Raw genomic sequence first — 24,439 nt, 5'->3', positions numbered from 1 at the left:
GACAGTGAACAGGCGCGCCTGAGTAAAAGAGGAGGTGAAGAGAGAGAGAGAGAGAGAGCGCCTGCGTATATATATATGTTGTCGTGTTGCATCTTCTGTGGGGCTGGTGGATGGACCGATGCTCATGTGTGCGTGCGTGTTACCTCATTTATTCTTTTCTTTTTATCTCCTTCACTGGTTTCCCTCCCTCTGCACTGCCACCACATGCATGCGCCCACACAAAAACACACGAAAAAAGTTGTGTCGTTGGGAGTATTTAGGACAAAATGTTGCGACGTCTTGTTAGCGGTCACAGCTTTGGCGTTGGTAGGAGTGCTGATGGTGGCTGTGGCTGCTGCCGATGTCTCCGTCGGGTCAATGAGGAGCTGCCTGTGTTTTACTCTCTCACGCTGCAGCGGCGTTTCTCCTTCAAGTACGCCACGAAGCTGCAGCATGATGAGATGCGGCAGCCGTTTTACATACACGAGAAGCGGCATGGCGTCTTCAGTAACGAGCAGAACATCAGGAAGTCGCGTCGTGGTTTGCCTTTTATTACTCCACTGTACACGCGTCACATGAATCTGTGGGAGACCGACACGGACGCATCCAACAATCGCTTCTTTAGAGGGTACGTCTTCGGCCAGCGGGAACTGCATCAGCTGCTCGGCCGTCCGCACGGGTTTGAGGCAAACAACACGGACGGCAGCAATAACATTTCCGACTATGAAATGTCGACAAACCAGCAGTTTAAGGGTCTAGCGCGCCCGGCGATAGCAAATCTGCACTATGAGCCAGAGTGGAGTTACACGCTTTATCGTGCTGGGGCCCACGGGGCGCAGCTCTCTAATCCCCGCAGCCCACTAACGGCGGAGGTGCTTGGGGATGAGTTGCTGCAAATACGCGATATTAAGAGCCTGGAGCACTGCAAGGCGTGGTTTGCACGTCTGCAGTACCTCATTAAGCTCCATTACGATGCGGTGGGGGACATTGGTGAGTTCAAGTCACGTCATACGCAGCACGTGCATGAGTTCTTTGTTGCCTTTCACGATGCCTTGAGTAGCTTTGACTTTGGCGACGCCTATCTAGTTGAGCACTTCAACGCCGCTCGACCGAGCGAGTTGCAGGATCTCTTTGGCATCTTCCTTGAAATGGAGGCGAATTACGTGCACGAGGGATTCTGCCCACGCTGCAGTCTGCCGTACAACACAACGCGTTACTGTGGTGAGGGTGACGCGAACACGCCATTCCGCAAGCACCGTGGACGGTGGGCGCCGCATCAGCGGTGGGGACGTGAGTGGTACACCGTAGTAGCCCGCCGTGCGGAGGCGCTGTGGCACCGCGCAACCGAAGACCCTTTCTTTGGCGCCCCGCAGCACACCCAACGTCAGGCAGAGGCCTTGTTGCATGTCTACGTTCAAACGAAGCATCGGGGGAAGGCAATTGACTTTATTAACGCGCTGCGGGGGAGCAAAGAGTTTTTGATGGGATACATACACATCACGCCAGAGATGCAGGCGTCGTACGACCGTCTGCTTGATACAACGCCGCATCCGCATCTTCTCACAAATGGGTTTGCCTTGGAGAGTAACGCGGCGAAGTATACAGGGGAGGTGCAAAAGGTGCCATTTTCACCCCTGCAGTTTCGCATTGATATGGAGATGAGTAAATACCGACGACAACAAAAAGAAGAAGGAGCGGTGCGTGTGCCACCCGCCATGTGGCGCCTTGACACCTCCGCAATAGTGCCGTACAAGCTGGATCCCAGAACAAAACGCGTTATCAACTGGCGTGAGGTGAAGGAGGGGATTGAGAAGTCGTTCCTGTCAACAGGGCTTCCAAAAGAGGCATACACAGGTAGTGAGTGGCGGGAGATGTTGCATCTGGAGGCTGTCATTGCTGGCCGCGCGGCAAAGGCGGCAAAGCTGGAGCGACAGCTTCACGCAGACAAGACTAAACTGCTGGATGCTGCAGCCACACAGAAAACAGCCTCTGATACAGCTGTGAGTACCCACATCGCCAGTATTATCTTTCCAGACAAGGACGGTTATCAATGCTTTGATACACGTGTGGCGTCGCTAAAACCTTTTGGAGTCAGTCAGTCAGGTGCTGTGTTTCAGTGTGTCACGCATGCATACCCCTCGCCTAGCGCCGTACCGTACAATGATCCAGTGCATGGGAAACAGTTTCTCCTTGACACAACACGTGAGGCGTGCCACCTCTTTGGCGGCTTTGAGCATGGTGATCGTCTTTTGCTTCGTGCAAAGGACAATAGTGACAAAAAGAAGTCAAATACGACCAGTAGTGCTGTGGTAGCAAAGGGAAACGAGTTTGAGGTCATTGTGATGGGGGTCAGCAAGGAAGGTAGTGACTCGGAATGGCAGCTGTGCGCCATGCACGTGGATTCTGCGCAGCAGCGGGAACATGGGATTGTCTTCCTTGGCACGGATTGCGTCGACATACGTGCACGGTGGGCGTCGGTGCGTTACGCTGCCGCCGCATCGCATGTGAAGGGACGTGTGACACTATTGGAGCCGCAACGCACCGCACGTGAGGAGTCCTTGGGACAAATAGTCGGTGTTCGCGATGGTGTCTTATTCGTGCAATGGCGTCTTCTGCGAGGTGGTGGCAGTCAACTGGACCGCAGCGTTGCCGAGCCGATTGGCACGGCAGAGCAGGTGCGGGACGCCTACACCCTTACAGAGCAGGGTGTGGAGGAGTTACAGCATCCTCCGTCGTGGCGTACGCCGTTTCGTAACGATTTCGCGGAAGAGCGGCTGGAGGAACTACGGCAGGCACCTTTTAAACGTGAGAAGTGGGCCTCCCTCGTCCAGGGACGCTACACAGCAAAGCGTAAACGGTTTGGATACACGCAACACACCACCGTAGATGACTTTGAGACGAAGGAGTACAAGGATCGGTTGCTCTCAAAGCAGTTCTTTCATAACCCGCAGGCCTTTGAAGTTATCCCGGATCGCCGCGAACGGGCTGTGACGTTTGGTGGTAAATGGGAATATCAGCGCACGCAGGGACTCCCAACGGTGGATCGCAATGAACTAGAGAATGGCTGGAGTGAAGTGGAGGCGGTAACGGATGCAGAAATGCGTGTGATTGAGCAGGCACTGCGAGACATCAGCGGTAGACGACCAGGGAACTTTATCAAACCACCCACGAAAACGAAATCGTTGCAGTTAAATGAGAGTTGGTGGGAGCCGCTGGAGTTTGGCTGGGATCAGCATAACAAGGAGCAGAAGGCGTTGGTGGATCCAACGGAGCAGCGCCTGATAGACAGTTCAACCCTCCCATTTAGTGGCAAAATCCCACCCTTTGGTACCACGAATGGTATTGGAGAACGCATACGTGAAATCGCGGAGGATTACGCCAAGGGATTCGGATTGGGGCCACATGGGCACTCCCCCTCACACGACACAAGTCATTACAATACCCTCAATGCCGAGGATGACAGGGTGCGAGAATTGGGCTACCAGGATGCGCTTGTCCGCCTGTTTAACGAGAAGCTTGCGGACACGGATGTGCATCAGTGGGCTGTGGAACAATGTGCTGACGGAGAGGCCGATGTGCGACGGCTGCTGCTCTCGCTGCACGAGTGGCGTGAGCGCGGACGACCTCCCTCCCTGCTGCTGCTGCAGGTGCTTTCTAAATACCTTGAACAGGAGATTGCGACGTTCAACGCGGGAATTCCAGCCTCCGTGCCCAAGCTGTCGCTGCAGACCGTGGACGGCATCTTGTCCCCGTCTGGCAACAACGGAGAGCGTAGTGGGACGATGTGGGCGGATGTGGAGCCCACCGCGTATGCGTTGCAGTCCGCCAGCCAAGCCAGCCACGGCAACGTTGATGAACCTTTTATTCTTCACTTGCTGAAGCGTGCTAAACTTGAGAATTCCAACGCTAATTTTACCGATCCGCTCTACAACGCACACCTTGAAAACTCCGTGGTGAGCGAGTTCCAGCTTGGCCTCGCGGCGTTAGTCGGCAAAGGTGTCTCACCGACTCTCCTTGCCCACAAAACTAGCCAACTACACCGCGGTTCCGTGCGGATGAGTGGAAACGTCATTCCGTTTGTCAAGAGCCGAGAGTTGGCGCGCTTGCTGGAGCGTATGGGACTCTCGTCAGAGAGCATTGCCGTTGTAACTCGTGGTCTCGCCAACTGCCCGGAGCAGGAGTCGGTTGGGGATGACTTTATTGTGCCTGTTTCGCTTATTTTGTCCTGGGCCGGGCCGGGTTCAGGTTTGTCTGTAAGCGTGGCGGATCGAAAGGGCAATGCGACACAATCGCGTAATGAGCAGCATCGCAAAGGTTCTGCCGCACTTTCTAGTGCAATTCGGCATCTGGGGCAAAAAGCGCTCCGGTACGAGGAACTCGCAAAACGAGGACAAAATGATGGTGCACGTCATCGAGGAGCTGTCGCTGCAGGATGATGGGCTCGTGATGGATATTCAATACATTGCGCGGGAAAATAAACGGAACCCTGTTTTGAGGCAGGAGTTCTTTGCGGCACTTCTTCCTGTCTTTGCTGGCAATCATGATAAGGTGGCGCAGCTCCACGATGACTATTGTGAAGGCAAGTATGTACCCAATATTACACTTGCAATTGAGGCATTCATCGCATTCCTTTGTAACGTCACCAAGCATGCGGACGTATACTCTGGAATCTCGTACTTTGACATGGGAGACCCGAATGGTCCACAAGCTGGGCAGTACACCTCACTCAAACTTTTAGACCCGCTTGATGACCCATTTGTCTTTGATAATGTCAGGGCAGAGCGCATTGAAACGGTAGAACGATTTAGGCAGCATGACATTCAGGTTGGACCAGTGCGGGCCCCTGCCACTGGCTTCATCGCCGCAAACTCAAAGTCCTTGAACTACTTTACACACCGTCCTGAGGAGGTTGTCTACGTGTCGACGGACGCGGACCAGGGCCTTTTCCGGTCGTTGAAAAAGTCTGCACACTACAAAGCGATCGCCGCCAACCCGGCAATGCAATTTTTGCTTCACGCACATAATGGTGCTGGTGTTGTGGCAACTTTCAACCGCTTTTTTTACCGCACCATGCCGATGCTTGCTTTTTATCAGAAGCTGCTGAAACACTACACAGAGAACGTGCATTCGCTGCGACAGACGGCGCAGAATAGTGTACGTGGATTGGCACGTGTGTTGGAGAACGAACGCTCCGCTGCCATCGAGGAATTCAGACGCAACAGTGAACGGTACTGGCGGAACGTTTTGGAGGGCCGCAGCGTGGAGCAGGCCATGGGTGGAAATGGGGGTGGTGCTGGTGGTGGTGGTGGTGGTGGTGAGAGAAGCGGCAACGGTGCCACATCCGCCATGACATCTGCAACACCATCGTCTCAGGGAGCCATTGCTGGGGACGTCGCCAGGGCCCTTGGCGGTGGCCGAGCAGACGATCAGAAACGAGGCACGCAAACACAGCAGCAGCAACAAAAAACGGATAGGGATACTGGCAGTGGTGTCCGCACGACGTTTTCTCCACGCCAGGGCGGCTCACGCAGCATGACGGACCTGCTGTCGAAGCTTAATAAACCGAAAGGGTCAAGTAGTTCGGGCACCGCGAAGGGCCCGACGAGGCAGGGCCCGGCCAAACCTCCCGCTAGTGGGAGCCGTGGGGCAAAGCCATAAGAGTGAGAGCAGGTGAGAGGGGGAGAGGTGGGGTTGTTGGGGTGGAATATTACAGAGGAACACGATGCAGGAAAAGCGAAAAATGGAATGATGTTTCCTGTGTGTGTGTTGTTTTTTTTTTTTTAGTTTTGCTTGTTATTGATAATGCTTTGCGTGGTGTCTCCAAGAACACCCAGAGGCATATACCGACATACGCATTTAGGACAAGAAGATTTTTGTGGGGGATGGGTGAATGCGAAGCCCAAAAGACAAGGAGGTGTTGTGAGGAGGTGAAGACCGCATGTCCGTGAGCGGCGTGGGAGCGTGGGGGTGTTTGCATGTGTCAGCCGCGGCGTGTGGCTTCTCCCGTGCGCCATGTGGTGGGTGGTTTACTGAATGGGCCAGTTAACATTCTCCTCCTTGAGGTGGTGTCATCGATAGATTTCTGCCTCGCCATTTATTCTTGTCTCCTCTCTGTCGAGGTAAATGAAGGGCATCCGATCTTGTAGTCTCCCCACATGTCTCTAGAGTCGCCAGTGCCATTCGTATACACACCCCGCTTCTGACGGTCTATGTGTGCGTATATATATTTATTTATATATTTATTTATTTATTTATGTATATATATAACAGGCAAACACATACACAGACACATTATTAACCGATATTTCCCACAACGTGGGTGATCGAACACGTAGAATAAAACAATAAGAAGGAGTGGAGGAAAATAAATAATAAGTCCTTGAAGTGTATCGATCGTGGTGACATTAGGAGAAACGAATTTCTCCATAACTGTGAATGTCGCTTTCCTTCGCTCAAACTAGCATTAGTGGCAATAGAGAGGACAGTGACGGTGACTGTAGCAATGACAAACGTGTTGACTGTTCTCGCATTCACGAGTCAGACGCGTTCTCGTGGCTGCAGGATCGTTCCTCAGTGGATGACCTCTGGCCCGGTGTGGAGAGTTACCTCGTGCAGGCGGCCCATACGATACGCACCGGGAGCGCTGAAATGATGGACCGACTGCGGGATGTTAAACACCGCATGAATTGGTATGCTGCGATTTACTCTGTGTGCAGCGGCCACCCACAGAAGTCTGGCGAGGTTTACCAACACTTGTCGCTCTTCCTTCTGAACGACTTGGAAGTTAACGTTTTGCGGCCGTTTCTCCTACGAGGTGCCGCTTGTGGCTCATCGTCGTTGTCCTGTTTGTGCCAGCAGTTCGTGCAGCAGTACCGACTCTTCATGGCATTCCGCCGCGTCGTTCTCTCCTGCTTCAGCTACTTGGATCAGTACTTTACTGTGAAGTTTCGTCTTGACCCGGTGACGGCGTTGTGTGCAAAGATGTTTTACGTCGTGGTGTATGAACCCATCAAGGAGGTATTGGTGTCGGAGTTGCTGGAGTTGGCAGATGCCGCGCGGACGGCGCAGCTTCATGGCAGTGCGGTGTCGTCGGAAGCCAGTGACGTTCAACAAACCCTCTGGGCTATTGTGGAGATTTTAACCACAGTGAAGGCATTCTCAACCTCGTCTGAAGCAACCGCGCAGACGGCGCGGCCTCATCACAAGGAGGATGCCTCGGGCCTTTGCAACGACGTACATAACGGGGGCGAGGGGAGCACCGTGTTTGCTGCCGTCACCGCCGAACTGGAGCGCAGGCAAGGCCTGACCACGACGCCGAGGTGTGACGTTCTTCGTAAGCGGAGTGAATCGCCAGAGCCTCGTTTGGGGATAAGCAGCAATAGTGACCACGACCAAATGCAACGGCGGGTTGTTAGTGAAGGTCACGGTGGTGGCTCCTCAGCAAAGGGATGGGATGCAGTGGCAACAAAATCGTTCAATGCCATCCACATGCTGCGCGAGATGCTTAAAAAGCGATTAGCTGTCGAAGTGATAACGAGTCACTTGATAACAAACCCCAGTGGCAAGAAGGGCCTTCAAAATAGCGGCAACGTTCTGGGAAGTGGTGGTGGTGGTGGTGGTGGTGCTGCGGCGGCAACTACTACTGGTGGTGTTAGTGGGCGCGAAGGTGGTGCGACGTGTTCAGCGTATTCCGTGGGGGTTTCCATTGTCGACGTGGTACAACCGTTGCATTTTGTCATCTTTTTAGACTTTGGTGTGCAATACGTGGAGGCCGCCGAAATCCACTACCGAAAACAGCGTATGGTGCAGCTTAGCCAGCCCGAAGGGTGGATTGACTACATACCGTGGGTACAACGTTGTCTTGCAGTGGAGCGTGTGCTGCTGCGGGACGTGAACGCACCACTGTTCCTCAGTGCTCTGCAGGAGCGAATTAATCACGTTCTTCTGGTGGAGATCCATCGGCAGATTATTCTTGCGAAAGAAGTTGGCTTCCGTGCACATTTGGATGCGTGGGACAGGCACACAAAGCAGGGCGCTGCCAACATGTTGAAGGACCTCACTTCTTCTTCCTCCGCTTCGACGGGGGTGACAGTGTTGGGTGACGCTGGCGACGCCGATGCGGACGTTGCAAGATCCCCGGCCACGTGCATCTTAGCGCCGTCGACAAACCTGTGGGAACGATTCTCGCAAGAAGAGCTTGGAAACCGCATAAAAGGCTTTGTTACAGCTTTTCTTAGCGTGCAGGACGAGGCGTGCTGGACCTTGCTGGCCAGCGAGTTTGCGAGCAAGGTGTTCATGGACACTGCCGCCTTATTTCTTGCTTACATGTCACAATTGGGGGCGTTGACACAACAGCAACAACACCACCAGGAGGAGGAGGCGCCGCCGAGACTGCGGCGGCCCGCATCGTGGCTGCAGACGTCTCAGTGGACGACGGCCCTGCCTCTGAGACAGAGGGGCCTGGCAGAAGCGGGGGAAATTGTTCCATCGGAGGTGAAGCCTGTGACGCAGCAGAGCTTGGCTATGGGGCTTATTAGCGACCTTGTGGATGTGTCGATGCATTACAGTGATCTCATTTGCACGAAGTTTGGTGAGCACCCACCGATGCAGCTGGCGATGGCTGACGCGCTGCGTGAGGTGCTAAACCCAGAACGATGGAGCAAGCTTGTGGTGGGAGGCGTCATGCGTGGCGGGGTTTCTGCTCTTTCCAGAGGGGAGTTGCCGAGCTTTCTTCTTTACCATGACGTGGCGAAGACAACGCTGGGGGTGCTGAATAAATTGACTGCCATGCGTGGAACAAAGGAGATTGCTGTGCCGCAGTTCCTTGCCATGTACTGTGATCAGCTATGCAGACGGGAGCTCGACGACGTCGTCACAGACCCCACAGACCACATTGTCTACCTCATCGCGCTCTTGGACGATAAGGATGTTTTTTTCGAGCACTATAAATCACTTTTGGCGCGTCGTCTTTTGCTTTTACCTTGGGCGAAACTAAATATGGATCGGGAACATGCATTGATGCATAAGCTGCATCATGCCCTTGGACGCGCACTGACCTACAGGCTGGAGGCCATGTTGCGAGATTATGAAGCGAATACGAGTATGAATGAGGAATTTGGACGATTTAATGTTTGCTTCGCATTACCGGCAAAACTGCGGGTGCAGGTCCTTACCGCAGTGCACTGGCCGACCTATCGCGTGGTGTCCCTCACCCCATGTGATTCGCTTGCCCGCGTCATGAAGGCTTTCACGGATTACTACATTGGGCTACATCCATCCCGTATGCTGCACTGGATTCACACACTCGGATCCGCGACGCTTCACGCCGTGTTCCCCAAAGGCAGCAAGGAAGTGATCGCCAACACTCTGCAGGCACATATACTTCTTTTGGTAAGTGACGCATGCAACGCCGGCGGAAGTATTGCGGCGGTCGGTCCTGAGACCAATGCGGACCAAACGACTGCAAAGCGCCCGCGTTTGCTTTCTGGTCGAGAGATTTCCGCAGCGATGGGAGTCGAGTTACGCGACATTTACATCTACCTTGCCCCACTCGTACAACACAAACTCTACAATCTTCTGAAACGCGTGGGCCCGTCAGCTGAAGCCGGCGCAGGGCCAACAGCCCCACCCTCACCACCATCGTTACTTCCCTTCACAGAGGATGTGGCGCCGGCTGCCGTTACTGCGGCTGGGCGACTGCTGCCAGAGGACAAGTTCACACTGAACGTCGACTACACTCACAGGCTGCGCAAGTTCAAGCTCCCCGTTGCACGTCCCACGCGCGGCGATGGGTCTAAGGGATCCACGTTTGACCCCACGTATGCAGAAAGGAGAGAGACTGCTCTCTCCGGTGGAGTTGAGGTATCGCGGCGACTTCAGACGGATACTGCCATTGTGCGCGTCATGAAGAGCCGGCGTGCCCTGCGGTACTACGAGCTTCTGGACCTGACGATTCAACAGCTCGCAAAATATTTTGTTCCTCGTGCACGATCCGTAAAGATGCAGGTGGAGGATCTTGTCTGTCGCGGCTTCCTGCGGCGAAGCGAGGTCGACGCCTCCGTGTTTGAGTACATTGCGTGAGTGGGGGGGGGGGGGGGTACGCACTACCGTTTTGAGGGGCAAAGGAAAGTCAAGAGTCAAACCAAAGAAACTCTCACTGATGTGATGGAGGGCGGGATGAGAGGTTGAAAAGCAGGCAGAACAGTCGATACCTTTTCCCCTTTTTATTTTTTTGTTTTCTGTGGTTGCCTCGGCTCACGCTTGTTTGTTTGTTTGTTTGTTTTTTTGCTCTGTCCGTGTGTGTGTTGCCCCGGTTTCCAGAAATTACAGTTGATTTTATGTCGTGTTCACTGCTTGCGTGGTATTTTTTTTTTTTCTTCTGCGGTCTCATTCTTGACGTTCTGTGCAACTGTGCGAGGCGTGTGAAGACTCCAACGCCGGGAAGACGTCAGCTCCTCCATTGTTGTCAGTGACTAGCAAATGGTTTGTATATGAATTCTTGTGTGTAGATGCGTACCGCCGCCCCCCAGCCCCCCACCCCCTTTTTTTAATTATTTGCATCCCTACCGTTATTCTTGCTTCCGCTGCCGCCGTTGCTGCTGTTATCCTCAACGCCGCCATCGTTGGGAATTGCCGTGGAGGAAGCGGGATAGAGGCAAACGGGCAGAAGGGGAGTTCGCAGCGTATGGAATAGGTATACATTCATTCTCTGCTGCATCCAATTTGCCTTTTTCTTCTCTTTTTTTTTTTTTTTGTGGCGTCTCTTTGCGATTCGTTGCTGCTGGGGCGGTGTGCTGCGCTGGCCCTCACACACGCCGCAAATATCTCTCACTTCACGTGTGGAGTTCTTGTCGAGAGTGTTGTGTGCGGAGGCAGACGGATGCAGCGGGTACGGCTCCTGGTGTGCGCAGACCGCCTGCTGTGGACGGCGCGCAGGTATCTTATGAGGCGGAGTAAGACGGCGCTAAGGGGCCATGCAATGTCGTCAGGCGACTGCGGCTTTGTCGTACGGGAGGCGATTGCGCCGGAGATGGTAACTATTGAGATTCTGCCCGCTGCGGAGGAACACTGTTGTGGCCATGCAGGCGGTGGTGGCGGCAACACTAGTGGTGGTGTGAGCAGCGGTAACGTGAACTCTCACAGCCGCGATGAGGAGACGAGTTGGCGCAGCGCTTGGAGTGCCACACACGTGGCAGGGAGTCAATTGCAGCAGAAGCACTACTGGGATGTCACGAGCATTGACAACTTTGCGAAGAGCCGTGTACTCAACTACGTCCGTCGCACAGGGAATCGCTCTGCGGGCGTGTTTGAGGTAAGTGCAGAGCAGATGTTAGGGCGGACGGTGTACCGTGCACGGTGCAAATTACTTCTCCCACCACCGCACCACTTCTACGTGGCGGAGGGTGTTGGGGAGGATGAGAAGGACGCGGAGCTGCTGGCTGCGATGCATGCGGAGCGGGTGTGTGATGCATTAGGTGTTCCGCTATTCCGACTGCCGTCGATGCAGCAGAAGTACGCGGAGAATGTTCGGCGGCAAGGCCGTTACGCGCCGATGCCCGGTGATCCAATTAAACCAGAGAACACCATCGCCCCGCCACCGCTGCGTATGCTGGCGACAGCACCCGAGAGAAGTGGTGCCTCCGCGACGGACGCCGTTGAAGCTTCAACCGTGTTTTCCACCACCATCACGGAGGCAGAGATCATCACTGATACGAGTGTGATGGGCAAAGGTCGTGGCTGCACGTCCAAGCAGTCACTGGAACACGTGTCACCGCTTGCGGCTCCCACAAATCCCATTGATACCACCGCAACTGACACAAAGGCGGCCATAGATGCCGATCAGGCAGACATTAGTGGGGAGCCACCGTATCATGCCACGGTGCACTACCCGTGGCATTTTTTTGCTGCGTCGAGCAGCCATGGGGGAGATGCGGCGGCAGGAAGAGGAACGACAACAACGGCGATGGGCGGAGCAACAGCAGCAGCCAACACCGTTCCCTTTGACCCAACGGAGGGTGGCATGTGGCAGATGGTGAATACGAACTCCACACGGTGTTCCCCCTCGCAGGATGCCCTGTTACTTCCGTGTGTGTACGAGACGGCGGCGTACGAGCGGTTGAAGGACCACTTTCTGCATCAAGGCATGTCACTAAAGGACCACATCACTCTTTCTCACGTGGCGGTGCCTGGTCACTCCGCCAGAATGTATGTGGCAAAGCTGCGCCTTCATGATGGCATCGTTGCCCTTGGGAAGGCACAAACAAAAGAGTGTGCGGAACACCTTGCCACGATGCATGCGGAGTTGTTGTTGGACGCGCTTGCGCGCCCTTTGTTTCCACAAGATGACGCGCGTCAGGCGAGACATGCGGCGATGGTCGAAAGGTTTGGTCGATGGGCACCGAACCCAATCACCGGTGATATGCAGCACCCGCGGCCGCATGACGCGCTCCCGCTCCCGCTGAAGCAACAGGTGGGTGGCGATGAGGTCTGGCTTGACCCGCAAATGCTGCGGCGCTACAATTATCAGCGTAGTCTCGGGGAACGTCTCATTTCAGCACACAATGAGTTAAATAATTACTGTGGTGATTACATTGAGTCCAATCCTGATCCAGACCTTCTTGCTGAGGCACGGAAAGCTTTGGAGGCGTGGCAGCGTGAGGTCGCCCGCAATCCACACCCTGATCTATTCGTTATCACACGTATGGGCGAGCAGTTCCGTGCCAGCACACTACTGCCAGTGCCTAAAGAATTTGGTGTTCGCGGCGGCAATGCGGTGGGCAAGACGATGGAGCAGGCTATGGATCTCTGCGCTTTGCACGCGGTGGATACACTCTGCGCACTTGGTATTCCGCTCTTTGCGAACTCCTCGCGGCAGCATACTTTTTTGGAGCAGAGAAGACGCATGGGCCTGGTAACGATGGAAGACATGACGAAGCTGTCGTCAAGCAACGGGCTTGTCGCCATTCTGGCCCCATCGTTGGCGGAGGCAGCATCCAAAGCTCCATCGCAGGAGATAAAGACACGACCGCCGTACCTTCCCGGGTACATGGTTGAGGGCAACCAACCACGTCCACTGCCGCACATTAGTGACACACTATGCATTTTACAGCTTCGTATCCCCGAAGACTTTGACGTGTACGGCGAGAAACTGAGCGATGAGGCCATCATTGAGGCAGGTAACGAGGCAAAGGTGTGCGTGCAGAACTACCTGCGCCACCATCTTCCCAAGAACAGCAACGTGAATGCGTCTGTGTACATTACTGGTTACGGTAGACAAGTGAGTGTTCACAACATCGCGTATCTGCCGCTTGTGCTACCCAAGAAGGGTCGTTCCGCCCCTGAAGAGGCGACAAATGCAAAGCGAAAGAAGAAGAAATCCAACAACGCCACCGTGGATGCCTCAGAAGGGGCTGAGAGGGCTCAAGGAGATGACATCACATCATCTTTTGCTGCTGCCGTCACGAGCAATGACACCAGTGATAATAATAGCGATAACCATGGTGATTGTGTTGCGGCCATCACACAGTCGCACAATGTTGAGGACGCGGAGGACAGCGTGAAGAAGCCTACGGAGCGTTTATTGGCTGTTGGTATCTCGCTCAAGAAGAAGGATGCAGAGAGGATGTGCTATCTCCATGCTGTGGAACTACTCCGCAGCGTGGGTCAAGACGTGCTCTCCAACTACCGAGTAGGACTCCCGCGCCGCAAACAGCCACCTCCAACACCACAGCCATTTACCACGTCAAAGCTAAGCCATCCAGGTGGTGGTGAAGCGATCACCGCGAATGATGACGGTAACGGCATCGCTAGGGACAGTTCACAGCTAGATAAGATGACGCCCAAGAGCCCCACAGCGCCCCGGCCATATATTCACAGGATCATGATGCAGTTTATTACTAGTGGACGGCATTACACGCCTCCAAAACGGCGTTTTCAACCCAGCCCCAACTCGCCTTTTTGACAAACGTACACGAGGAGTTCCGTTGTCACTGAGTGCGTATGGGCAGTGCCTCCGTCGATGAGACTATGCTCCCTTTATTTCCTACACGGCGTGAGCGGGTGAGCCAGTGGAGGAAGAAAGGTAAATTGGCGTAGAAAGCGGAGTGAAGTGGAAGGAAAAGAAAAAGTCAATAAAAAAAAACAAGCGAAGGAGAAGAAGGACGAAGCATGTGAATTTTATTTGCGTCGGTTCTGGAGTAGTGACGTGGTTTTGCCCCTTTTATTTATTTTTTCTTCTCATTTTTTGGATGGAGGGGACCTCATTCACATCATATCTCTGTGCTACGCATCTCTCACAGAACGATAAGGCGTTTGGGGCAGGGGGACCGGGTGAGAGGGATCATCTGAAGGAACGAGCTGCTGGCATTCGTTGAATTCATGAAACTTTGCCCCATATATATATATATTAGTTTTTGTCTCACAGTTATTTTTGCTCCTTGCCATCTATCTGAGTTTTTTTTTCCGCCCATTTTACATGACGTGGAGGTACATTGTAAGAGTCTTGCTGTGTGTAGAAAACAGCAACAACAACAAAAACCGGGAATTGGTCTGCGTGCCTGAGAGAGAGAGAGAGAGAGAGAGGCCAAGTTGACGCATACATCTGCGCGTATCTTTGCACATAGATAGACTGAGCACATGAACCTTACAGCAACCAGCCGCCTTGGATGCACACTCACACAAGGCTCTACTGTATCCGGGACACACTATGCTAGTCATTCACGCCCCCTAGAACGCACATCGTGTTGGATGGAGCTTGCCTGCTTTGGCGGCTTTCCGAAGGTTCCATCCCTCTCAGGCTCGATGCTCCAGCGGCGCCAGGACATTTTGGCGTCGACCAAGGGTTCCGGTGAACCGGAAATCATCATCCGCATCGAGTTTGAGTTGTTTGATGATGAGTCGCCCAAAACGTGTGCGAATTTTCGTCACTTGTGCGCAGGACAGTCCACAAGTCGTCAAGGGCAGACGTACTTGTACCAGGGCCTCACGCCATGTTATCGCGGGACGTACTTTCACAAGATTATTCCCACCTTCTGCGCACAGGGCGGAGACTTGACAATGCGTGTTGACAGAGGTTCGAATTACTTCTCCAGCTTTGGCCGTGGCTGGTTTTTGGACGAAAACAAACGACGTCGCCTTAATGAAATTGGTCTTCTTCTTATGGCCAATAATGGGCCCAACAGTAACGGCTCGCAGTTCTTCATCACCACCTCCGACGTGGATGAAAAGGCGCTTAGTGGCCGTCATGTCTGCTTTGGTCGGGTTACGCGTGGCCTCGACGAGTTTATGAGTGAGGTGGCGCCCCACGGCGACATCAACGGCTACCCCTCGCGATTTGTAGTTGTCGTTGACTGTGGCGTGGGCCCGCTGCCGGCGACACTGGGCACCGTTAGCACCTGGAGAGAGGAGCAAAATTCACACGAGACAGGCGTAGACGAGGACCATACAGAGGTAGGGAATGAGGACGCTGAAGTTATGGCTGCTAGCGCCGTCAACGCTGCCGCACTAGCCGAGAGCAAGAAGGAAAATGGGGAGGAGGAAGAAGAGGAAACCACTGTGATGGAAACAGTCAAGCAAACGCCGACGATGAACAATGATAAAAATGTCACCCACATCAGCTTCAATGGGGATTGACGTTAATCCTGAGTGTAATCTACAGCACGATCGTCGCAAACGAAAATTTTGCTTGAGAAGCTATGTAATATGCATGTGAATTTATTGTCATTGTGGGGTGCATGTAAATGTGCGATGAAGATTTTTCATTTTTAGGCCTTTCTCACCACATTGAAGAAAGGAAGAAAAGAGAGAGTGTGCGTGTGCGTGTGCGTGTGCGTGTGCGTGTGTGTGTCTGTGTCTGTCGTGTGATGGAATGAGCACGTGTATTGTGAGGCCCCCCTGAGTCGTACACATACTCATCGAGTTGTGTGTAATGGAGGGAAAAGTATGTGCTGATGCTTTGAGTGACATGACACCAGTAATTCTCATCTCCCAATTTACCTTCTGTTTCTTTTGTTTATGTGTCACGTGCAGCATCAGGTGTGTCTCCTTGAGGCTAGAGGCATAAAGACATTATAACGAAAACACCCGAGAATGAATCACTCGCTTGACCCCCAAGCCACCTGGGATGACCAGGGTTTGTGGTTTGCGCTCGTCTTCAATGGCGTCGCACTTGCCGCGTTTGGAGGTTTTAGTCTTTTCCTCCTTGCCACACCATCCCTTTGGCTACGGCGCCTCTACTGCACCAACCACACCACAACTGTGACCCAGGGGTCAGGCGCGGCATCGCCAAAAAAGTCATCAGGGGAAGCATCACCCGTCGTCGGCACCGCCAACACATCGACTGCAGCGTTTTCCACCACTTCTCCCTTGCTTTCTCAACGCCGTGTGGGTTGTGTCTTGCCGTACCGTTGCTCGCTCTTTTCCCTTCCTCACTTGCGTGACTGGCTGAGCGTCGAGGAGGAGGTGGCGCATCTGGAGAGTGTCATTCAGCCAGATGCGACAGCCATTTCTTCTTTTCTTCAACATAATGAAGGCGGCACTGCGTCAAAACCAGCCTGTTCCATTTCTGCAGCAGAAAAAAGGACACGAGTGCCCTTTGATCCGCAGGTTGCTCTCTACCTTGCCTTCCTAAAGTTGTTTGCGACCGTATTTATTGTCAGTGGAATTTTCAACATGTGGATCTGCGTGCTCTCTGGGACAGATGACTACATAGAAAGCTACATGGCGCGGCGTGATATTCACCATTGTCGTCTGCTGTATAATGAGACGGCCTGTAGCGCCAAGGCCCCGTTTTGTCGCTACGTAGGGACGGATTGCTACCCGGTCAGACTTCCGGGCCTTTATGACCTCTCAGTGCAAAATATCTGGCCACAGAGCTGGCGTCTTTGGGTTGTGGGGTTTTTGGACATATGTTTTTCAGCCGTGTATGTTGTGGCTGTCCTGTTTTTTCTTCGGCGCGTCGATGCCTACATCACGTACGTAATGCGACTCCAGATGGAACACGCACTTGGTCATCGTGTGGCGGTTGTGCGAGGCTTAAATCAGGATATGATGTCCGATGCGAGCTTCCGTCAAGCGTTCCTTCAGGCTGGGGCTTACTTTAGACTGAGGGGAGGGAGCAGCGGCCAGGTTGTGAAGGGGGATCGGCCCTGCAATGAGGAGGAGGAGGAGGAGGAGGACGAGGCGCATTACCAGTGCGATTTTACAGGCTTTAGTTGCCTCTTTTCTATTCTTGGTTTCAGTTACTACAAGACCACGCGTAAGGATGCCATCTTTACGAAGGAATGCAGCGTGCAGCAGCTGCTTTTTCCCCGTGAGCCGCCGTCGGGTATGTATCGTACCATGGAGAAGACAGAGTCTGCCATGGAGGAGCTGCAGGAGGCGATTGCTGACCAAAAGCTATATTTAAGGAAACAACAAGAACGACTCTCAGATTTGTCTCAGGAGGAGGCTGGAATGGAGGAAGCTCTCATGATGCGCGCACCGTGCCCTTCGTGTTGTAGCAAAATTCCCAAGGTAGAGTTTAGAAAGAAAGCATTTATTGCAGAGGCCACACGGCTAAATCAATTTATTGATGACGCTGCTGTTGAAGCTAAAAAAGGGTCTGCCTTTATTATTTTTTCGGATGCGCTTGCAGCGTATGAGTTTGTGAACCTCTTTGAGTTGCGTCGTGGAGGTGTATCGGGGACACGAGCCACCATCGCAGGACCCCCAGATGACATCATTCATTTTAACCTCACGACAGATCGATACATGGGTTGGCTGCGAACGGTTGCGGTCATCATGGCCTTCACCGTGCTTCTCTTTTTTTGGGCTATACCCGTCGGGTTTGTCAGCTCCCTCAACAATCTTGCGTATATTCCTGGCATCGGTAAATCGGTGTTGAACTATTACATGAAAACACCTGAAGGCGTTCGGGGCGTCATTGCGGCGTTTCTCCCGGTTCTGATGTTGGGGATTTTTAATTTGGTACTTCCGTATGTTATTCGTGGCTTTGTGATTGCCATGGGGGTTGTGAACCGGGGTGAACTTCACGGTGGCGAGCTGTATCTGCAGTACCTCTTTATGGTACTCACGGGGGTTATTTTTCAGGCGGCGCTACAAGGTGGTATGTCTCAGCTTGCAGACCTAATTGCCGATCCGTCAAGTGAGGCAGTTATTAGTTTTTTTGTCGCCATCGTCAGCCCAAATGGTGGCTACTGGTACGCCAAAGTCATCACAGCAACCTGCCTTTCCACGTGGATGCAATTTATCGACCCCATACGGCTTATTGCGGCTCTACTGCGACGCAAAACTGTGAGTGTCCAGCGTGTCTACGACAGACTTTTCAGGGCAGACAATTTTGACTGGCCGTACTGTTACAGTTTTGACCTTACGATACTCGCGATGGGGCTTCTTTTCCACATGACCGTCCCACTATTGGCTGTGTTTGTGGGCCTCTACTTTGTCGTGCGGTACGTGACGCAAAGGGGCAGGTTATATGACCGCTACAGGCCGAAAACTGAGCCACTGGATGACTGTACGGTATTCACTGCTTCCGCTCAAGTTATTCGGGCGGCCACCTGGTTATACTGCCTTGGCGGCATTGGTGCAGTGCTGTTTATGAGTATGCGCAAACACGTGGGTGGTGTTGTACTTTGCTCCGTGTCCTTGGCGGCTGGTATTTTGCTCCTTGGGCGCGTTCACTCTGTGTCGCGCCACTGGGTGAATTCCCTCGCTAACGCACGGCGATTTCTCCGGCACAAGGCGGCGGTCCAAACACAGTACGGCACAATGGCTGGCTCGGCTGCAACACAAACCGGAGAGCAAAAAAATGACATGTCGGTGGCGCCGCCACCATCGACGAATGCTGTCTTGGAAAGCTGCACGATAGTGGAGCTTGCCACGCCGCCTTTGCCAGGAAACCGCGAAGGCGGTGGTGATGGCAATGGGGCCGCAACTGGCAGAAGCAGCCGCAACGGGGACAACCATAAGAATGCCGATGATAATAATACAAATGATGCTGCTAGCGGTGGTGCTACTGGTGATGGTGCTGCCGGTGCACGTGAGGGACCGACATCGTTTGGCAATCGTCTGAGGGACTCCAAGACGGAGCTGCTGCCGCATAACCCGAATGCCAATTCCCGTTACCAACCCGAGCACCAGCAGCTGATGCATATTGACGTGGAGCAAGTGATACGGAGTATGGAAGATACGGTGTTTCACGTCGAGCGCTACTGGAACTTCAAGTTCAACTTGCAGCATAATGCGGATGTGGCTTTTTAGAAGTTTTCCAGGGAGGTGGCACCCCCCAAATTGCACTGAGGTGTGACACGTGGAAGTAAACACAAAATAAAAAAAACAAAAAACAAATAAACGAACAAACAAACGAACAAACAAAAGAGATGAGGGTGCAACAAGACCCAACAGAACAGAACTGAGAGGTTTTCGTGAATGGTGGTAGACTGCATATGTTCGGTGGATGGGGGGTTAGGCGGTGGGAGACGAGGGAAGGTTAATGAATAAGTAGCGGGAGCAAGTAGAGGCAAAAACAAAACAAAAAATGTGCGGGATTGTGGAAGGTTTTGCGTGTCTGTTTTTGTCTTTTTGTCTTGCTTTTTCGTTTCACTCCTTCCCTTATTTTTTTTTTAAAAAAAATATGAAAGTGCTTGTACACGCACATACAGACGGACAAACAAACAGCGAAGGAGAAGTGTACGGCTAACTTTGTCTTGGGGTGGGGGTGGGGGGCAAAATAAATGTGGTGGGAGGAGAAGGTCGACATGTTTCTTTATGCGTGTTTATGTGCCCCCATCACTGTCTCTAACAGCCTTTTTTTTTTCTTTGTCTTTTTATCCCTTACTTTGCTTGGACTAGAAAATCACGTGAGTGACGGATAGAGAGTGAACGTTAAGAGCGACTCGAACTGTCAAGGGGGCGGGGGACGGTGGCAACAGCAACGAAAAAGGCCACGAATCGACAGAGTAACGGGGCAAGCGGAGCATTTTGACGGGTTGAAGGGCCAAAAAGGAATTCATTTCTGTATTTTTACCTACTCATGCCTGTCATTGCCGCTGGCGTGGTAACCAAACGAGGCCGCATCGTTCTTTCGCGGAGCTTTAATGAAATCTCGCGGATTCGTCTTGAAGGCCTTCTCTCCGCATTCCCGCGGCTTTTGGAGTCGTCCATCAACAAGCAGGTGACCTACATTGATGCCGGTGTGGTACGGTACGTGTACCAGCCGCTTGAGGAACTCTTTCTTGTCCTCATCACAACAAAAAACAGCAACATCGTTGAGGATCTGGAGACACTCCATCTTATGGGCCGCCTCATTCCAGAGTATGTGGACACGGTGACTGAAGCAACGCTAGAAGCAAAGGCGTTTCGTGTCCTTTTTGCCCTTGACGAAGTCATTGTTGGAGGCAAGCGGGAGAACACAACCTTGGAACAAATCCGGACGTATCTTGAAATGAACTCGCATGAGGAGATCATGGTGCGGGAGGAGAAGCGGCTGCAGATGGAGCGCGCGAAGAAGGATGCATCACGCAAGGCACACGAGCTGCGTGAAAAGCGACGGAAGGGGATGAATCCGTACAGCGGCATCAGCTCAGCCGATCCGAGCTACGATGGCTTTGGCAATACGAGTGCACCTGTGGTAGTCAGCGGTGGTGGTGAGCCTGCTATCTTGTCACATGCATTTGGAGGAATCTCGTCAATATCTACTGCATCCACTTCAGCAGCAGCACCGGCACCGAAGCGGGCCGGCGGGCTAACTCTTGGTCGTGCAAGGAAGGCGGATATTACGTCGCGGGTGTTGAAGGAGGCGGGGCTGTCATCGCCCACCAATGTCACTGCTGCCTCGGCGCAACAGTCATCAGCGTTAACCACAGGTGGCGAGGGAGGTTTGGATCCAAGGAAGGAGATGCGTGCGGGAGGCGTGGAGGGTCTACACATTGTTCTGGAGGAAAAGATTAGTGCCCAGCTGAATCGTGACGGGGAGGGCGGTGCGGTGGATATCCGTGGTGAGTTATCCGTGCTCGTCTCCGACCCGCAGTTGTCAAATGTGCGGCTTATACTTTCTCCCATGAGCAGCGATTTCTCGTTTCGTGCCCACGCCAAGGTGAACAAGGAGATATTTGCCGAAGACCATGTACTCTCCATGCGTGACAACAAACCGTTACCAGTACAACAGCAGGTAACAATTCTGCGGTGGCGTCTCATTAATCCTGATGCTGTGCGCCCGCCCATCATGCTATCGTGCTGGCCAAGCGCGGGGAGTATCACAGTGGAGTATGAATTGGAGAACACCAACACCGTCATTGACGCCCTCCACGACGTTCGCATCTCCTTCCCATTGCATGGTGCCAAGGCTGAAGCGGTAACCGTCTCCGTGGGCACCTGGAGCATCTCCAATGGGTGCGTTCTATGGTCTATTCCTTCAGTGGATGCCCATAATCACTCCACGGGCAATGTGGAGATTGAACTCGCAGATGATGGCGATGGTGCGACTGCGGGGAGTGAAGTTTTCTTCCCCGTAAATGTTAACTTCACCTCCAGCACGATCGTCGCAAAGGTGCAGGTGGTTGAGGTGGTGCAAATTAACAGCGGGGCCCCTGCGCACTTCAGTCAGGAGTCACGCCTCGTCGCGGAATCGTACACTGTTGCGGGATAGAGTGGAACCATTATTATGTGCGACGACCGGTTGGGGGAGAGGAAAATACGGAAGGAGAGGAGGAAGAAGGAGAAGTACGGAATAAAATGAACGCTGCCGATGTTGTGCGGCGGTTGCATTCATGAAAAAGAAGGAGAAGCAACTGCGTTTCGAATTGTTTTTGTTGCTTCTCCTGTTCCCTTCGTCTCTCTCCCTCTCTCTCTCTCTCTGTGTGTGTGTGTGTGTGTTCGTATCTTTTTTTTTTGCTTTTAGAAATTTTTATCTTTTTTCTTTAAAAAAAAAACTTCTTGTAGGACTCATTCTCCTCCTCCTCCTCCTCCTCACCACCACCACCACCACTGCATGCATGCATGCAAATAATATACGCATTTCTGCGTGCGTCACACGTCTTGGCTGATGGCCGTGTTGTTGGGCCTCCGTGCACGCACGCATCGAATACTTTTTTCTCCTCCCCTTCTTCTTTGCTTGTCTGGGTGCATTGCGTTGTGCCGCACAATACTCACACACAAAAACAACAACAAAAAGGTGGAAAGGGACCGGGGAGACACAACTCAGGAGACGCGAAAGACAGCATTACGCCATGGGTCGTTTCAAGCCACTCGCAGTCAAGAAGAAGTATGCGAAGAAGCTGAACCAGAACAGGCCTGTGCCGTACTGGATTCGCCTTCGCACGGGCAACCGCATCAAGTGGAACGAGAAGCGCCGTCACTGGCGCCGCACCAAGCTTCACTTTTAGAGTGCAATTGTCAGGATGGAGAGAGGCACAGGTGTGCGTGCAGCCTGCTCTGACTACGGCTGGCTGCGTGCGCTTTCTCATTTCTTTCTTTTCCTTCCTTCTCGCACGGGCGCCCCCTGCGGGAGAGGACTGACGTGTGGTGTGCGATGGTGCTGGCAGTGACGACGACGAGACAAGGATACAGATGACAATGGTAACGGACCCCCACCCACCCGTACGTGTGATTTTATTTTATTTTTCCCTCGCCTTTTCTTTCTTTTTCCGCCTTCAGCTCATTGTTGCCTGCTGCGTACTCGTGTTAATGTTTACGCACCCACGCGCACACGCCCCACTTTTCCTTCGCTAATGAATTTCCCATGTGGTGGGTGAGGCAGGCAGTGACGTGAGAGAAGGCAGGGAGAGGAGGATGATGACTGGGTCTCATTTTAAAATAAACACCACTAAAAAGAGCTTTACCGTTTCACTGCTCCCTTCCCTCTCTACGTGGGCAATGCGGCGCTGCAATGCGTCCGCCACACCCCCGTCTTATTGCACTTCGTGCCGTGCATGTACCTAATGCGAGACACACTACTTTTTGTCTCTTCTCTCTGTCTCTCTCTCCCTCCCATTGTTTTGTAGTAATAGGCCATTCCTTCTAATAGGGGAAGGTGCACCTGAGTCCGACGTGCGTCATTCTCTTAGTTTGTTTTGTACCCCTTCTCACCTCCCCTCATCTAACGTGGAAGACGATAACAGTCGATGAGGAGTGACAGAGGAGTTATTGGTTGATAAGATGGTTTCTCGAAGTGGTGCAGCAAAGCAGTCATCCTCGATGCATGAACAACTCCTGCAGCTTCTTCAGCAGCAGGTGGCTATAGAAGAACGGCTGAAAGGACAGCGTGTCCTAATGCAGCGCATCACGGAGGGGTTTGCGGTTCTTCGGGAACGGGCTACGCGCCACGCTCACCATGGTCTCTCCCTGCATGATCTTCTTGTGCTGGAGGCGTACGGTAGCATCAGGCCCTGCCGCAATGCAGCAGCACCGAGGAGGAAGGAAGAAGAGGAAGGGGAAGAAGATGATGACAGGAATAACCATGATGAGTCTTACTCTCTGGGGTCAGGCAATCCAGCGTGGCAGCAGCATCATCAGTTGCATGAGGCAAAGCGGGCGTATAGGTCATTTATACGAGCGCGTCTGTTGGATGAGGGATGCGCGACACCAGACAACCCTGTGCAGTTTCATACTCTTACAGCAGACTCTTTTTATCTTCTTCTCCCACACTTGACAGAGTTGTTGCAGGAGTTTGTGAGACTCACACCTGGAGCTGCTCAGACGGAGCCGCCTGATGGGTCTATTTCTTGCATGTGTTTACCGCAGCCGCCCTCATCGTCATTACTGTCGCTGCTGGGCTTGCTTTCTTTCACTTCTGTGACCGAGGAATGTGCGTCACTCGCTCGTGTGTTACGTTTTCTGGAACTTGGCTTAAAACACTTTTCAGAGGTACTTGAGAACAGTCATCTGCGGCCCGTTCTGGTGCAGAATTTGGTACAATTACACGCTGGTGGCAAAAACCGTGGACACACGGGCGAGGAGGTGGCGGTGCAGTTATGCCAGCGTGCAGGTGTGTTGTGTGAGCATCTCCGCCACCTCACTGTGGAAGACAGCCATAACTACGACGATGGGATTAATGAGCTCCACCACCACCACCGTGACCTTCATTGGACAACCCTGCAGTAGCAGTAACGGTGGCAGGGCGCACATGCTTGAATTTTTCCCTGCATGCCCTACCCAAAGGATGATGCCTCTACAGAAGGCCATGCATGCAGCAGCATTGCATCCATTCACCCAGACGTACACAGATAACATACATGTGCATAGTTTTTCTTTTAATTTCCTTTCCTTTGGGCTGTTGTCATTGACCTGATTATGTGGATACATTGAGAGAGGAGGAAGTGGCGGCTGGGTTAGTTGTGTGTCGTTATTATTATTATTTGTTTTACAGATTTTAAATACATTTTATAATTGTTGTTATTTCTGTTGGAAAATTAATCCTCCCACTCCCCCCCTCCCTCTCTCTCTCTCTCTCTCTCTCTCTCTC

At 52.9% G+C, this 24,439-nt stretch overlaps 9 protein-coding genes across 9 annotated transcripts, besides 13 other annotated features; 8 read left to right on the top strand and 1 right to left on the bottom strand.

The window, feature by feature from the left end:
- Positions 1 to 27: 27 nt before the first annotated feature.
- Positions 28 to 58: a microsatellite.
- Positions 59 to 266: 208 nt separating this feature from the next.
- Positions 267 to 4,415, top strand: TraAM80_07164 (uncharacterized protein; the record flags this gene model as incomplete). Its single annotated transcript, XM_029383971.1, has 1 exon — positions 267 to 4,415. The coding sequence occupies one exon, from the start codon at positions 267 to 269 to the stop codon at positions 4,413 to 4,415; it is 4,149 nt and encodes a 1,382-aa protein (XP_029236196.1).
- A 10-nt stretch (positions 4,416 to 4,425) lies between these two features.
- TraAM80_07163 (uncharacterized protein) lies at positions 4,426 to 5,637 on the top strand (the record flags this gene model as incomplete). Its single annotated transcript, XM_029383970.1, has 1 exon — positions 4,426 to 5,637. The coding sequence occupies one exon, from the start codon at positions 4,426 to 4,428 to the stop codon at positions 5,635 to 5,637; it is 1,212 nt and encodes a 403-aa protein (XP_029236195.1).
- A 566-nt stretch (positions 5,638 to 6,203) lies between these two features.
- Positions 6,204 to 6,234: a microsatellite.
- A 180-nt stretch (positions 6,235 to 6,414) lies between these two features.
- On the top strand, positions 6,415 to 10,059 carry TraAM80_07162 (cullin; the record flags this gene model as incomplete). Its single annotated transcript, XM_029383969.1, has 1 exon — positions 6,415 to 10,059. One exon carries the CDS (start codon positions 6,415 to 6,417, stop codon positions 10,057 to 10,059), a length of 3,645 nt encoding a protein of 1,214 aa, XP_029236194.1.
- Positions 10,060 to 10,239: 180 nt separating this feature from the next.
- Positions 10,240 to 10,285: a microsatellite.
- A 421-nt stretch (positions 10,286 to 10,706) lies between these two features.
- Positions 10,707 to 10,732: a microsatellite.
- A 126-nt stretch (positions 10,733 to 10,858) lies between these two features.
- Positions 10,859 to 13,939, top strand: TraAM80_07161 (uncharacterized protein; the record flags this gene model as incomplete). The annotated part of the gene is made up of 1 exon (XM_029383968.1): positions 10,859 to 13,939. The coding sequence occupies one exon, from the start codon at positions 10,859 to 10,861 to the stop codon at positions 13,937 to 13,939; it is 3,081 nt and encodes a 1,026-aa protein (XP_029236193.1).
- Positions 13,940 to 14,536: 597 nt separating this feature from the next.
- Positions 14,537 to 14,559: a microsatellite.
- A 54-nt stretch (positions 14,560 to 14,613) lies between these two features.
- On the top strand, positions 14,614 to 15,609 carry TraAM80_07160 (cyclophilin; the record flags this gene model as incomplete). Its single annotated transcript, XM_029383967.1, has 1 exon — positions 14,614 to 15,609. The coding sequence occupies one exon, from the start codon at positions 14,614 to 14,616 to the stop codon at positions 15,607 to 15,609; it is 996 nt and encodes a 331-aa protein (XP_029236192.1).
- Positions 15,610 to 15,783: 174 nt separating this feature from the next.
- Positions 15,784 to 15,823: a microsatellite.
- Positions 15,824 to 16,065: 242 nt separating this feature from the next.
- On the top strand, positions 16,066 to 19,239 carry TraAM80_07159 (uncharacterized protein; the record flags this gene model as incomplete). The annotated part of the gene is made up of 1 exon (XM_029383966.1): positions 16,066 to 19,239. The coding sequence occupies one exon, from the start codon at positions 16,066 to 16,068 to the stop codon at positions 19,237 to 19,239; it is 3,174 nt and encodes a 1,057-aa protein (XP_029236191.1).
- A 57-nt stretch (positions 19,240 to 19,296) lies between these two features.
- Positions 19,297 to 19,354: a microsatellite.
- Positions 19,355 to 20,011: 657 nt separating this feature from the next.
- On the top strand, positions 20,012 to 21,625 carry TraAM80_07158 (putative coatomer delta subunit; the record flags this gene model as incomplete). Its single annotated transcript, XM_029383965.1, has 1 exon — positions 20,012 to 21,625. One exon carries the CDS (start codon positions 20,012 to 20,014, stop codon positions 21,623 to 21,625), a length of 1,614 nt encoding a protein of 537 aa, XP_029236190.1.
- A 184-nt stretch (positions 21,626 to 21,809) lies between these two features.
- Positions 21,810 to 21,834: a microsatellite.
- Positions 21,834 to 21,852: a microsatellite.
- A 68-nt stretch (positions 21,853 to 21,920) lies between these two features.
- Positions 21,921 to 21,962: a sequence feature (GA-rich).
- Positions 21,963 to 22,124: 162 nt separating this feature from the next.
- TraAM80_07157 (uncharacterized protein) lies at positions 22,125 to 22,442 on the bottom strand (the record flags this gene model as incomplete). Its single annotated transcript, XM_029383964.1, has 1 exon — positions 22,125 to 22,442. One exon carries the CDS (start codon positions 22,440 to 22,442, stop codon positions 22,125 to 22,127), a length of 318 nt encoding a protein of 105 aa, XP_029236189.1.
- Positions 22,443 to 22,938: 496 nt separating this feature from the next.
- Positions 22,939 to 22,965: a microsatellite.
- Positions 22,966 to 23,133: 168 nt separating this feature from the next.
- Positions 23,134 to 24,078, top strand: TraAM80_07156 (uncharacterized protein; the record flags this gene model as incomplete). Its single annotated transcript, XM_029383963.1, has 1 exon — positions 23,134 to 24,078. One exon carries the CDS (start codon positions 23,134 to 23,136, stop codon positions 24,076 to 24,078), a length of 945 nt encoding a protein of 314 aa, XP_029236188.1.
- A 241-nt stretch (positions 24,079 to 24,319) lies between these two features.
- Positions 24,320 to 24,374: a microsatellite.
- A 36-nt stretch (positions 24,375 to 24,410) lies between these two features.
- Positions 24,411 to 24,439: a microsatellite.

This window comes from Trypanosoma rangeli, assembly GCF_003719475.1.
Source record: "Trypanosoma rangeli strain AM80 chromosome Unknown Tra_15.4_contig_00287, whole genome shotgun sequence".
Classification (NCBI taxonomy): Eukaryota; Euglenozoa; class Kinetoplastea; order Trypanosomatida; family Trypanosomatidae; genus Trypanosoma; species Trypanosoma rangeli.
The sequence above is the reverse complement of the archived record's forward strand: the minus strand, read 5'-3'. Positions and strand labels throughout refer to the sequence as shown.